Genomic DNA, 15,996 nt, shown 5'->3' on the forward strand with positions numbered 1-15,996 from the left:
ATAGAGCTGTCTGTTTGAGACAACTCCCAGAGCTTTGCACCTGTCATTTGTCCGGCAGAGTCGACCTATTCTCCACTCTGCAACAAAGTGTGTGTCTGCTGTATTCTAGGCACACGGTGTCTCAGATGGTGTGGGTTAACATCATGACATAATTCCATTAAGACGTTAAACTAGGGGCCCAATGACCTCGCATTAAGCTGATTGCTTTAATATGTGCTGGCGTGTTGTTCTGGGTAAATGTTCAACATAATCAAATGAGCTCTTCTTGGTGTGAAAACTGTGCAGCATGTACCAGTTATTCTGTTCACTGTTTTTTAATTAGTTTGCATCATTGCTGGAAAAACATCAGCAGCTGTTGACAATTTGAAGATGAATTTGCTGGCCTTCAGATTTCATGGCGGTGGATTGAAAGATCATTTATTTTATTTTAATTGATGCCACACAGTGTTTAGCTCAACTAAGATCCATCCATTATCTCTACTGTTTTGAGGGTCATTGGGGGAGCTGGAGTCCATCCCAGCTGACATTGGGCGAGAGGTGTGGGACCCGCGGACAGGTCGCCAGTGTATCACAGGGCCAACATACAGAGACAACCATTTACAATCAGATTCACACATTTCATTCAGATCTTACACCTGAAATTACCCTTTTCTGGCAGGATTAAGAATCCAGTTTACCATTCATTTCAATATCATTAATTTATTGATTATTTTTAGTAAGAATTTTCCAAGTTTAGTGTAATGAAAAACAAACAACAAATCCTGACGTTGAAGGAGCATAAAGATAGTTGGTGATACATTTCTGTTGATTGATTGATGATTCATCTTCTAGTTTCAAAAGCTGTCAATGTTTTGTGTGAGTGATTCCTCATTCCAAGTTTGCATGAAATAGTTCCTCATGAGAGATATACATTTATTTTAGACTCTAGAATCCGACAGTGCCTTTGATTCAATGTTTCTATTTCGAGCCACTTTCCTGTCAGTGACATTGTGGTCATTACTGACCAGTAGCCTTCTCTCTCATTTACCTGGCTTTGCTTTGAACTATAAACCCCTTCCTCCAGGGCTCACACACTTGTATGGAAGGCCAGAGCCTGAAATTAGCACCAGACCCTCTGCCAAAGCCTGACTAGGTAGTCATTACAAGTTTTTTCACCCTTTTGAAGTGTGTCAGTACTTAAAGAGATAACAATGCTCAGCCTTTAACCTTGTGGGGCTCTTCAGCTCAGTGTGTGTGTGTGTGTGTGCGTGCGTGCACGCATGAACGTGTGGATTTCCCCCATCTCCATTTGGCTGACAGTCTTTTAAAGTTGCTCACTGGTCTGGTTACAGCCATGGATGAGGCTTGGCATTGAGTAGTTTCAAATGAAACTAAACTAAGCCTATATGCAAACAAAACCCAGGGAATTAGGGTACGTAAGCTGGCCTGTTCACAGTAACTCCTCGGCCAATGTTGAACCACAGAAGAGGAGCGAGTGAAGAAGAAGAGGAGGGAGGGAGCGAGCGATTGAGCAGGGCTCTCTGAATTCTCATGAAGGGCCTGTTCTTTTAATTGTGTTGAACAAAACAACAGGGGCTGAGTAATGGGGTTTTAAAGTGAAGCACATTTGGATAGATTGTGTAACGCCCTGTGTGGGTGTGAGGCGGGGAGCACAGAGGAGAGAGAGGGAGAGAGACACCGAGGGCGAGTGGGCGGTATTGTGTGGCAAGAACAAAAGGCGAAAGTTGGCAAACGGAGGCACCCATCGAAAAGCCTGGAACCAAACTGGCCGGCTAATTACTGACATGCATTGTCAAGGAGGAGGAAACACAACAAAAAACAGGATAAAGATGAATTTCATACCTCATCCTCCTCGCTGTACTCACAGAAACAAATCCTGTAAATTGAAAAAGAAAAAAACGCGGCAAGCAGATTGAGGTAGAAGGGATCAGAGGGATAAAGCTATTGGAGAGTAACGGAACAAAGCCGTTATAGTAAGGCGTCTTTTATTCTGTCAATCCCTCCTCTCAAACAAAACCCTATAGACTTGTCTATACGGCACTCGCTGTCTCTTCTCAGACTCTCCCTAAGAAAGGTAAAGAGTTTGGACGGACGACTGTTTATGAAACGAGCAGAGAGGATAAACAGGCCAGGAGTGCATGTAAAGTTGCTGCCCGGGCTCTTGTAGAACCTCAAGGTTGCAAAGATGACCAGAATAATATTGAGGTTGCAGTTAGGAATCACAAAGGGCAAGATGTTGAGTGGGTTGTAATGCACCGATCTTTGGTGGAATAATTCACGAAGAGAGAGAAAGTGAGGATGAAAGATGGGATTATTAATATTGTTGTATTTTGGAGTGAGCACTAACGTCTCCTGACATGTTTGTTCTGCGTCCAGTTCTTTTCTGACTTTGGTGTGCCATTTTTCTCACTCTTCTGCTCCCCTTTCCTTTTCCTCTGTTCTTTTTTGACAAGTACCTTCGAAAAATCGCTTGTCATCCTCAAAACTATGCCAGACTGGTTTTCTATCATCCCCACCCTCCATCCGTTTTTTTTTATTACCATGGAGGTTTCACGAGCGTACGCCGGCGATTTGGAGATGAAAGCAATGAAATCATCCCGATTCCTGCCCCGCCACTGAGCCGCTCAAACTCCCTGACAACGCTGTCAGACTCCATTTTGGCTCCAACTGCCAGAGTAAACTTGCTCTGCCATTTACAATCAACAAGAGGAAGCAACAAGTCCCGCTCCAGTCCATGTCAGAACCATCCAACTTCTCCCCTTTTCAGAAGCATTGATCTGTATTTTCTCCCATTCTATCTCTCTATCTCTCTCTCTCCATTCTGTCTGGCTACTTATATTTCTTGATCCTTTTTTGTTCTTCCTTCTCCCAGTCTCCATTTACTCTGCGGGAAACACTGCCGAGTTTAGTTAGAGGTGTTTAGAATCCACATAAAGATATGTACATCAAACACTTATGTACTCAAACTGTAAATACACAGAGTTTTGATCTGTGTATTGTTTGTTTCATCATATTTTCATGTTTTCTTATGTGTGACATATCACTCATGGTTTAGTCAGCCTGCAGACATAAAGTACCTTGTGATAAAGTAAAGACGCATTCAAGTGATTTCTAACAGAATGTCAGGAATACTTGTCATTTTAAATATGAATAGCTATTTACACACTGTTGAGTTAAAACACATAAGAAGCCTAATCGTCCTTTTAAAATAATTCATTTCAAGTTAACAATAAGGTTGTCAAACTCTTTAAAAAGTTCAATACTAAGGCCAGTGTATATGATGGACTAGTGGCATCTCCTCTTATTTTTTATTATTATCACTGTATGAGTCCAGTCACAGAAGCTGGAGCTTAATGTCTGTGAGGCCACAGGCTGAATGAGGGACAGCACACATGAGGGGGAGAGGGACGATGCTTGGCTTCTCTCCAGCAGTGGTGCTCCTGGTGTGAGAGAGGAAGAGTCTCCGTTCTCCGGCTGAGCTTTCATGTAGAAACACCCAGGAGGGAGTGGAAGAGCGATACACAGAGGTGAGAGGGTGCAATGAGCTGTTTACCAGGACAAATTTTTGCTTGGCTTCAGATGCAACAGCTGTCCTTAAAACAGAGCTGCAGCTCCATGCGATTAATCGAGTCTGATCGGGAGATTCAGCAACAAGACAAATGATCGTTTCTGTAATTTTTTTTATAAAAAAATTCAAATATTTGCTTAAGCAGAGAGAATTGGAAGCTTTTCTCGGTTTAATATGATTGACAACAAATTATCAATAAATTTGAGACGGTTGGGTGGATAAAATAAATAAGACGACACCCCAGGCTCTATGAGCTCTAAGACATTTTATATTGAAAAGTGTTAATCATTTAATCAATAAAATAAGTGTCAGCTTAATCAATAATTTAAAAAAACATTACTACAGCCCTACTTTGACATACAATAGTATTATTGTTATATCATACACAGGCAGACTGTTATAGCCCTTCTCAGTTTAGGGTTTAAACACTACTGCCACTGTTTGATATGTGTTTGTGTCTGTGACGGTTAATGTTGGAGCACCAAAAGGATTTTAATAACTTGATTATGTCCCAGTTACCGATTTGAAGCAGGCGCTGTAAAATGAGCGAATTCGCCACCTGCTTCGTTTATTTTATATCGCTCAGCCCAGCCTGGGACGTCAGCTCGGGCCGGTCTCGGCGTGGCCCAGCTCGGCTTGGAATGAAACGGCACGTCCATAATCTCTGTGCCGGCATGTTAATTTTCAAGTCAAAGGGGCAGCTCCCTTTTCATCACGGCGGAGGCTGTGGAATATTCAGCGCGCTGCAGATGTTCATGAATAATGTCTGTGGCCAAACCCCTGGCTGAGGCTGGGGGGAGGAGGGATGAGGGAGGGGGCGAGGGGAGGGGAGGGGAGGGAGGCAGGCAGTGAGGCCAGATGAATTACACGTAGGGGGGATCTGACAGGCGGCGTGGAGCTTTGTGATCATTCCAAAGTTCTAATAATCTCTCTCACCTTCTCCATCTCCCCAGTAATGAAAGAGAATAGGTGATTGCACCCCGGGCTATGTTCCCCGTGTAATGACTCCTCCAAAGGCACAGAGCCGCCAAGGAAAAATGAACTTTGAATGAGCGGCGAATTGGCTCTGACAGAGTGATAGACCGTGACACAGATTCTGTAGCAAAACAGACGTAGTGCTAATTGATTATCAATATTTTAAGCAAAGTGATGAAAATAAGCATTAAGAGATGAGAAAGAGGGAAGGGAGTGCACTACGCTGCCTTCAAGGGGGGCTGTCATTCGTCCGGTCTCCCTCGCTCTTTCACTCCTCTGTGCTTCTACTCCTCCTGGGGCCAGGCTGTCTCCCCCACCTTCTCCCACATCTCCACCATCTCCCTGGTGCCACTCGCTGCCTGCCCTCTCCTGCTGTGGTTCATTCTTTCCTCCATCGTTTTTTATGAACTGACATTTTAGCATTAATTTCCAAATATGTCCCGGAACTTGCTTTAATTTTTATATAACTTTTCTTTAGATATTTCTTCATGCTCAGCTTCATTTTTGTTGGTCGTCACCTCGTGTGTAGGATTTTGTGTTTTAATCACTTATTAGTTTTTTTCCATCAGAAAGAAAATACTTGCAACTTTTTTACTGCTGGCTGTGTTGAATAGGAATACTCTTGTAGAAGTATGACACACACACACACACACACACACACACACACACACACACACACACACACACACACACACACACAAACGCTGATAAGCTCGTCTCACCCTCCATGAAGTCCAAAGAGCAGGCCAGAGCCGGCCGAGACCACCAAGTTTGTGTGTCTATTCTGCAGTGTGTGTTTGTTCCTGTAATGTGGTCAGTTGTGCTGAGCCCTATTGAAACTGCCAGGGTCCCGGCTCTCCTGCCTTTCTTTTCTAAGTGGGCGCCCTTCTGAACCTCCTTGTGTCAGCACTGCGATTAGCGGCTCCAGTTTACCTTTCATGTGCGGGGGTCCCGATAGACTTAGTCCCATCTCCCCCACGACCGCATCCACTGCTACACAGACGAGACACACACACACACACTCAGTGGTGTGCCATCACAATGGCACCCAACAGGCTTTCAGCAGGGGAACCAGAGGCTATTCTTCACCATTCGACAGCACGCTCAAGTGCATTCACACTGGGATAAAAAAAGAGCACACACACACACACAGAAAGCATTTATTTGCTGTGAAATAGCAATACACATGCTACACATTATAACTAGTTATGCTGATTGTGGCTAAAATTGACCGAAGTTATGGAAAACATTTTTTTTTGCAGTAAATCCAATCAGTTGAAAATACTCAAATATCTCAACAATGAATATAAAATGTCATCAGTTGCAATAAATGAAGATAAAATGTCAGTAGGTCAAAAAGGTTTTAAGACTTGTTTATGAGTATAAGGGTTAGGGTGAGTTATTAATCAGAAAATATAATATAGTGATAATTAACCTTGTCTAATTTGTGAAACATTCAGCCTTATTTTTCATTAGACTAATAGGGGCTTGTATTATTTTATGTAAGAAAGGGAGTTGGACTGTAATCGTCCTATTTGACCTTTGCTATGTAAGAATGTGACAAACTTGCAGGAGGAGTCTGAATTTTCAAACTCCCAATTTCACATCACAAATTTGTATAGGAACATGTCTGTAAAGTCTGTTTTCTAGTACTGAGTTACACTGAGTTCTCTGTTTGCAGCAGTATAGCCAAGCATCCAAACTATAGGGGTGTAGATCGTTATATCATATAAAAAGGCCATTGTGACTTGGACAGTTTTTGTTTGTCATGTGCTCTGGGAAAGAATGTGCATGGGCAAACTAAATTCCCTTTGGAATTGGGGCACTTTGTCACTAAACATTGGTAATGACTGGATAACGTAGTGAAATCCCACACTGACCTCATATATTGCAGTCACTGTAGGGGAGATATGATGATGGTGGATCTGCATGAATGATGACCTTGATAGCGGAGCATGAATCCAGCTTATTTGTGTACACAATAAAAAAGGCCGCCCATTCTTTATTTTCAAATGAGCCCTGTGAGACAAGAATCAACAGAGAGTGAATCATCACAGAGCAGAGCAACAGCTGGCAGAGAGATCTCAGATTTGGTGAAGCAAAGGCCAAGTGAAGGGTGTAAGTCTGACCTTATGTTCCTCTGTTGTAAAATTTCTGCAGGCTTCAGTTTATATCCATCTGTTCCTTTTGGACAGAAATGTAAGAAAAGTTGCTCTTGTTTAATTGTCTCTCTGTCCCCGTCTCTCTATATCTTGATGTTTTTCAAAAAGCGGTTACAATAGTATTTTCACCCCCAACACAGTAAATAATATCACAGAAAAAATAATCTAGACAAAATGAATGTCTCCAGATGTTTACAGTTTATTTTTTACAACAACTGGCTCTGGTTTGAACCTCCTCAACATGAGAGTAGGCTCTCTGGCCACAAGAGGCAGCTACTTCCTGATTGGGTGACACAACACACATGCTGCCAGCCTAAGCACATGGTTATGGGAGGTTATTATTTAAATAGACAAAAATCTAAACCCTAAACTGACTTGATGCTCCTTTCACACTGAAGCTGCATGGCTAGAAACATGCTGACTCTGTATTATTTCAAGATGGTATGAGGATTTTGAACCTCAGCATCCTACAACGGATGTGTGAGCAAACGCAGTATCACTGGCACCTAACACATGAATGTGTTGAAAGCTTAAATGATGGAAAAAGTATGCAAAGAAGCAGAAGAGTGTTCAAAGAGAAAGAGGTGAAGTAAAGCACATAAAGGGGGTACAAGTAAAATATAGGGAGGCATACGAAAGAGACAGTGACATGTGGAGACAAGACAAGGTTGAAGTTGAGGGTGAGATGTCATTCAGAGGCCCCGGGATGCTTAATATTTCACCATGTGATCGCTGCATTATGGATTTGGTCTGATTGCCCTCTCAAGACCTCTGTTATACCCTTACACGCTCATCTCAGTCAAGTTCTCATGACAGAACTTTTATATTTATCTAAGAGGCTTAGGCATCTCTACCTCCCACCAAACCATTAAAATATACACACATGATGTAATGTAATGTTTTAACATCTACTGTACATCCTATAAGGCAGAAACATTAACATTAAACATATGATATTTCAATACTGTTTCAAGGTTGAACTTTGTCTGACCTACATGTTGTACTGTCGAGGCTTTGTTGTTAGATTTCCCCCCCTCCGGCGTGTGTGTGTGTGTGTGTGTGTGTGTGTGTGTGTGTGCGTGTGCGCGTGTGCGTGTGTGTGCGCTGCTCTTATGTGAGTATCTGCACGTCAGTGTGAGTTCTTCAGGTGTGGTTATAAGTGCATGCAAGTGCATGCACCCCATGGCAGTGTGCAGTCCTCAGAGTAACCTCTCTCTGTGATCTCTCTGACCGCTGGAGGCCTCTGCTCCCCCCTCATTTGCAGCAGCTCTCCTCGCTGGCCCAGGGTCTGGGGCCTACGTCTTTCTAAGCGCGCTGGTGCACCTGCAGTGTCATGGGATACTCTATCGCCCTTAGGTGTAAAGGATGGGATGCTGATTCCGTGCCATTCACATGCATCGCGAAGGCCACGCTGCTCAGCAGCTTATTTGTAACCTGTGCTCAACCCTAGACCTCTTGTACAAGGTTAGGCCCAAAGGAAATAAAACGCAGACCCAGTGTGTTTGTCAGGAGCCAAGCGTAGTGTGGGGCTGAGGTTTATTGTACTGGTCTCTTAAAACTGATTCAAAATCAAGTTAAACTGCCACACAGGACAGTTTGACAGTCAAGTCAAGAGTCTGTGATTGGGATCTTAGCCTGTTGGTTTTTACACGGCTTTATAGGAATAAGGTTTTAGCTACTGCTCAATACAAGAAGCTGTAGAGTCACGTATCTGGTGTCACAAAAATATTTAGAAAATGCTAAACACTTAATAACATGTGCTTAACTTAATAATTATATTAATTCACAAGTGGTCAAATATGTTGATAAATGGACTAATGAGTGAGATCAGCAGTTTCCATAATCTTTGCATTTCAGAGGCTGAAACCAGCAAAGTATTGGCATTTTCACTTGAAAAATAATTAATTCTTGATTTAATAAAATAATTGTTTCACCCTTTAAACAGAGTTGTCTGTATGGCAGCATATCACTCTTTAGACTTAAGTCACTTGAGAAACTGATTTAACCACATTATAATTGAAAGAGATTAGCAGAGGATTTGTGTCTCTGCTTCACAATGTTGAGGTTTCCATGAAACGTCCACATATATCCGCTATATGTATAAAATGCCTTTGCAAAGACGTGTTGGTAGTTTGAACTGTAGGAATTGTGTTTGTTGTTATGCAGAAGAAATGAACTCTGGTCTGAGTTACCTCATGTTTTTTATTTCTCCTCGTTGATAAATCTATTCTTAATTCCTCACCTCTCTGAATTTGACAGATGCTATCTCAGCACGATCATCAAACAGAAAAATACAAAGGCGGAGCCCAGGTGTCTCGTGTTAAGAGGCAGTTTTTAAATATTAATAGAACAAATGTTGCACAAGTTTTCATTTATTCACACATTCAGCTGAATGATCCGAGTTGTCCCTCTGACTTCACTCGTCCCATATCAGCATATCAGATTAGCGTGTCACTTTAGGGCTTTATCAAACTCATCTGCCACAACACAGTGTCAGCATCCAGTCCTGGCATCTTACATCTGGCTGCTACATTGAGACGATCATTCCCCTCTTAAGCATCCATAACACCACGGGAGCATGAGCCCTAATTGATGCACTCCCCAGCATCAGAATATAGCCTTGAAACAAAAAAAAAAGCTCTTCAGACGATTGCCGATGAATAATTGATTGATTTTGTAAGATATCTCTCTCTAATTGTTTGGTTTGTAAATATTTCATTGGGTGTCGTTAAATCAGCCTGATGACAGATGCAGAGGGCATCCTCCGCGAAAGCTCATTCAAGTTCATCTCTCCTGTCTCCTGCCTGGAGGATTTTACTCTCTACCATTTTCACACAGAGTTGTAAGGTTGTGGCTAAAATGCTGATTCATATACAGTACTTTTGCGAACCTTTTTTTGTTGTCTGGAGACTTTTTTCATGTCACACGGTGTCTGCTACTAATGTAACATAAGCTTGCCTTTGAGTGATTTTATGCATGCTGCTGCTAAATATTTAAATCACTTCCTGTTTTATCTTCTCATGTCTGCCTGTGCGATCAGGATGCCCGTACATTTGTGATATGTCCCCGTGTCAAATTAGACTCCACAGCTACAAAGTCTACAGAAGCTGGTTTTGATAGAGGGTCCTGCACACACACATACGCACACACACACACACACACGTTTGTACTTATATCTTAGTGAAGACACTCATTGGCATAATGCATTCCCTATCCTCTGACCTTAACAACCACAACTTAATGCCTAACCCTAACCTAAACCTAATTACAACCCAGAAAACCCCCAAACTGTCCTATAAAGTGGGGTCAGAAAGTGAGGACCGGCCAAAATGTCCTCACTTTCCCAAAATGTCCTCACTCCGTAGGTTGAAGATTCAAACTGGTCCTCAAAAAGACAGCTGTACAGGAGCACACACACACACACACACAAACACTAACACACAAACACACACACGCACACACTCGCACACACACACACACCTGCATTTAAGCACACATAAAATCAAGGCCTGTCTAAAGCCTCCCACTTGTGTTCCCTGTGTGCTGTGCCACCTAGTGGTTACTTCAGATGTTGCTGCTTTAACATCCTCACCTGCTGAAGGTTTCTGTATAAGAAGATACAGTATAATTTCTTTGACAGCTCATGTTACAGCAGTCTTTAAACACCCTGGTCTGGTCAGGAACATGTAAATAAAGCATAAATAAACTGAGAGGACGGCCACAGCTTGTTAAGAAAATGTTAAACTACACCTTTATCTCATGCCTTTGTGCTACCGTTCTCTTGCTCATTGTTTCATCTCAAATGTATCTACACATCATGTGATCACAGATTTCTTTGTGATACCCAGAAAGATTAGTAGGCCTCTCCCACTCAACACTGTGTGGAAACTGTATCCTTTTCTTTCTTGCATCCCACAGTCGAGGCTCAGCCTTGGTATCGCTTCATGGTAAACTGTGCCTTCTACACTAAACTGTCTTATTACAGTGGGAAAAAATCATAGAGCAGAGTCATATGTTCACCATCATTGCACGATGTTTTTGTCTTCCATTTCACATTCTTAGAACAATAGCATTGAGATGGTTTTGCCTGTTGAAAATCATTAATTGCTGAAGTAATGATCAGGGTGGATTTTGAGGAGACACTATTGCAGCTGTTCATCATCTGTTCTGTTCATCCTGACACTTAACATGTTATCCATAAATCCCTTTTTGACTTACACTTAATGTTAAGTTTAGTTTCCACCTGGGAAAGAAATGCACAGACTTGCAACCAGCAGTAGATTATTAGAATAATACTTATTTTGAAGTTATACATAATAAATAAAAGCAACTTAAGATATTAAAAGTATTATATTAATGCTCAGATTTATTAGCACCTTGACGTGTTACAATAAATTACTATAAATCAACGTAATTACGATAGTTTAATCACCTATCTTAAATTTGATTAATTCACAAATCTGAATGGCCCTGATGAGACTTACTACATTTCAAAAGAAGGGACTGTGACACTTGTATACATTTTGATATTAATATTTCCACAGCTATACGTCGCTCTGCTCGACTATCCAGTCTGTCGCTCCAGCAGTTTTCTGTCTTTCCACCTGTCTGTCTGCCTGTCAGCCTTATTGTACATCAGTTAGTGTGCCCACCTGTCTCTCCTGCAGCCCCATTTAATTATTACTCATCTTTCTTCTCGTTATTTTTCTGTGTGTCTTTATGTCTGTTTGTCTTTCTGCTTGCCTTCCAACCTGTCTGTCTCTCACTTATCTGTTTATTGTCTTATCTGTCTCTCTGGTATTCAGCGTCGCTTGCAGGGCCATGCAGCTCCCGAGCTTCACCGCAAAGTGCTCGGCTGATTGGAAGGGACGTTTTTCCAATGGCGCCGCGCTGCCTCTAATATTTTGTTTGTCGTTGGGTGTGAGGCTGATTTATCACGCCTCCTCTCCCGCTGACATTCAGATTCACTTTGATTGGCGGCTGGACCGAATGACACCCACCGCTACCGACAACGCAAACATCACTGCAGCTCACACACACACACACACATGCACAGACTCACGATGGCGTGTGATGCTATGCATACTTACAGTCAGATATACAGTGGATATGAATATGCTTGTTACGCCAACACATGCCCACTTACATTTAGAAATGAAGACGTGCTCCAGCTTACATGTCCTCGGTCATAAGCTCACAAAAACGCACACAGACTAAGTGGATAACTGTTCTATCTCGTGCTGTGTAGAGTTTATTGAACAACGTGGGCAGATTGATGCTCTTCTGTTCTTCTCTCACCTCATGAACTGTATAATATGATCACCTTTTCCACTTTTGATACTTACTTTACCAGGCCTCAGGCCTGAGCTACTACAGTCTTTAGCTGAACCACATCTCTCTTCTTCTTTTTCTCACCCTCTGTCCCTCCCTTCTCTCCCCCTCCACCCCAATCCCTCCTTAATAACTCTATAACTCACCTCAGCCTTAGATTTAATTGCTTATCTGTGTGTAAACGTATTAACCCTCTGCTGTATCTGTTTTGCTGCTGTCCCGGGGGCCCGACAAGCCTCTCTCACTGCCGTGCCTTACATCCAATGAATAGTCCTTCTCTGAGCGGTAATAGGGAATCAGCATCGTAGCAGCAAGCATTGGCGGCGTGTAAGAGATAAATCAGATTGGGGGTCTTGCTTTGCCAGTTTATTGAATCTAAATTGCGTGCGCGCGTGGCCCCCGCCGGCCCTACATGGCCCATCCATCTCCCGGCTGATAATGGAGCGGGCCCGATTCCACCTGGTAGGAGCATTATTACATTTCCCCTCTAACGAGACCCAGCTAATCCTGCCAAGGGAGGAGGACAGAAGAGAAGAGAGAGGAGGACAGAAGAGAATAGGAGAGGAGTAGAGCCGAGTGAGGGAGGACATTTTACGGGAGGAGGAGAAGAAAGGAGGAAAAAGAAGGGAGGAGAAAAAGGGAGAAGAGGAAATTCGGTGAAGAGAGAGAAAAATGCGAACATCCTGGCAGCCTGCCTCTCCCTCCCACTCTAGCTCTTTCTCTCTTTTCTCACTTTCTTCCTCTCTGTTTCTGTGCATAAAACATCTTCCAGCGCCATCAGAGCTACATGGCCCCTGGGCCCCTGAGCTGCAATTATACTCATAATCACAATGCGATTTTACTGACGTTCTCCGCCCCTTCCCACCGCCATCCCTCCTCTTTCCCTCCGCCCCTGCAGCCAAGACTGAACGAAGTCTAAATGAAGTGAAAGAACTCTCCTCTCCCCAACACTCAGCCGTTTATTACGTGCTTTAATAAAAGTCCATCACAGAATTATCCGACAATGTACTGGAGCCACAAAGTTGCCAAGAAATACACTTCCACTGCACGGCCTCTGCACACAGACAAGCCTTCATTTGTTGACAGGTGCAGCTGTGATACTTAATCCTTCACTTTATCAGGCTTTTCATGATGGTACAGCAAAGTGTATCGCTGCAATGTTGTTGTTGTATTTTATCGTTTTTAAAGCAGAACTCCTTATTGATGCAATTAAATTGTATCCCTGGCTCAGCACACAGGCCTACATTCATTGTTTTGAGGGGGCAGGAGCCCCGTGAGGCAGTGCACTGATGAGAGATGGATAAACAGTTTGATTTGCTGCTATTGCCCCCAGGCACAGTGTACTAGAGAGATGAGCAAGAGACGGAAGAGAAAGCATAAAAACGGGGTGGGATGGGAGAAGGCAAAGCAGAGGGGGAGACGAGAGGATAGGCGAACCTGCTGGGGGAGGGATGAAGGGATAGAGGTGGAGGATAAACATGCAAACAAAAAGAGGCGACAAATCACTCCTGTTGTTTGTGTGCGCATGTTTGTGTTTACGCAGGCAAGGCTTTTTTCTCTGACTCCTGCATTGTCTATTTCCCCTCACTGTCAGTTCTTCTTTCTTCCGACACGGCCCTTATCTATCTGCCTATCTCCCTTTCACCGTCTACCTCCCGCTCCATCGCACCACCAGTATCGCTCCGTCTCCTACCTGCCTCTCGGTAGCCCCGAGCAAAGAGCAAACTGTAGAACATAGAGAAGAGTACACGCACTCATACAAACCACACATGTGCATACAAACAAGAAAACTCGTTTGTAGTAGAGATGCAGGCTAGTGCAGCCCATGGTTTGGTTTTTGGCACAGACACACAAACTTACAAAATTATTGCTGTTTTAGCGAGCAGACTGAGATTGTTTTTTGTGGGTTTGGTTAAGCATGCTCCCACACACACACACACACACACAAACACACACACACATACACACACACACACACACTCTCTCTCTCTCTAGCTGAGGGAGGTAGAGGAGGGTTCAGTCATCCATGTAGAGTCATTGTTAGTAAAGATGCGGAACCTCCAGACTTAACCAGCCGTAACAGCAGTGTGACGGGTTCTTTGTCTACGCCAATTACTGAACAAAAACAGCAGCGCAGTCACAGAGAGACTAACACAACCCATGGCCTCCTGCATCCAAACACACGCACGCACGCACAAATATCTATGTGTTGTATTTTTATGGAACACGCTTGCAGAGCAAATGTAACACACAATCAGACGCAAAATCATGGGCGCACACAAAACTCACAAGAATCTCAAGTGGTGCAATAAACCACATTCGGACACCCACAGCTGTGCCCTAACACAAACATTCTCTAAGTGCTCACAAACACTTACACCCACTCGTATATTGTATTAACTTCCCTAAAACAGCACAGAGCTCTCACCCCCTCCTCCTTTCTTCTGTCTTGTCTACGCGCTCTCTTCTTCTCTTTCTCTCTCTTACTTTTTTTCCCTCAAAGTTAAAACTCATTAAGTATAATGATATTGGAGACTCAATTTTACATAGCTCACTCATCAACCAAGTGAGATAGCAATAAAGGCGAATGGCTCCACTGAGGCCCTAACGCTGCAAAATAAATGATGCGCCGCAACGGAAATGTAATTAATTTAGAGGCAGTATTGATAGTCCTGCCATACACGGCATTATATTTTTTAATGTGGCTTAACATCTTGATTATTCGGGGGGAAAGGTGGAGGATGAGCGAGCGGAGACGACGCCGCTGATGATGAGAGATGCTTAAAATGTCCTGACGAGTGTTTACTCCCGCCGCCTCACTTTCTCTTAAGCTTTTCATTATGCCGAGACGATATACACCTCTCAGGAAGACGCTCTGACTTTTACAGGGGTGTGAGGGAAAATCGGAGCCTGGCACTGCCTGGCAGGCAGGCAAGGGAGAAGGCATGAGTCATACTGTTATTGATTTGTGCCCAAAGTGTTGATCTGGTAACTTGTCCTCTGGTAACTTTCTGCGTTATCGTTGACGAATATCAAGTTGTAACCAACGTCTGCATCTTGCCCAGAAATAGTTTTTTTCTGCCTTGTCCAAGAAAAATGCATAGATAAAAAGGATTTGCAGTACATATATTTAATGATATATATATATAGTATCTAGAATAATCATTCAAAATCAAATCCCACACTGCAATTTTAATGCTGCAACTTTTTTCTATATTGAAAGCATTATGAGTGGTTCCTCAAGTTCTACTTTGCTCCTAACGCTGTCGTCTGTTGTCTTTCTTTTCCAGCCAAGACGGATGAGGTGCTGAGGGCCAAAGTAGCCAAGAGAGAGGAGGAGGCCCGAAAGAAATTAGAAGAAGGTGAGTTATATATGTGCGTGTGTGTCTGCGCTTGTGTTTCTGTCATCGATCCAACATAGGGAATCTAGTAGTGCTACACTGACAACACAGTTGCAAAGCAAATCAAGCAGAAAAGCATGAACCATAACGTTTAACACAAATTGTAGCATTAAAGTTGTTGGCATGATAGCAGCTGAAATAATTCAAGCTAGCTGTGTGTTATGTTTCCTCCTCCCATCAAATGGCTGTTGATATTATGATTGAGGAATTGGGGAACACGGAATACAAAGAAATGTTTTAGGCTGTAACGCAGCAACAACAATTCCAAGAACACAGAATAAGCATTTCAGAAAATCTATACGGCACTTCGCTTTCTTAAATCAGTTAATCAATACGCTATCTGCGACGTCAGTGGTTTTACACATTTGAAATCTGATATCTTTACATCCACAGATTAACAATTTTATGGAACAGTTTAACAGTTGATTTCCAATTTGAAGAACATGGACTCGGAGATGCTGGTAGTTTTTATTAAGACGGCTGTAATCTACATAAAGATGCACCGTATATGTGTAAGGCAGAAATATGCTTAGCATTGCAGGTAGTAAATTTATCCTGC

General features: G+C 42.9%; 1 protein-coding gene across 1 annotated transcript in view; it reads left to right on the top strand.

Annotated features, from left to right (window-relative positions):
- rsrc1 (arginine/serine-rich coiled-coil 1) overlaps nucleotides 1-15,996 on the top strand; it is a 116,696-nt gene that overhangs the window by 79,945 nt on the left and 20,755 nt on the right. Inside the window, exon 7 of the mRNA XM_053423605.1 lies at nucleotides 15,327-15,398. Within this exon, the coding sequence (XP_053279580.1) occupies nucleotides 15,327-15,398 (72 nt within the window). The remainder of the gene's footprint in view (nucleotides 1-15,326; nucleotides 15,399-15,996) is intronic.

The sequence above is a fragment of the Pleuronectes platessa genome, chromosome 5 (assembly GCF_947347685.1).
Source record: "Pleuronectes platessa chromosome 5, fPlePla1.1, whole genome shotgun sequence".
NCBI lineage: Eukaryota > Metazoa > Chordata > Actinopteri > Pleuronectiformes > Pleuronectidae > Pleuronectes > Pleuronectes platessa.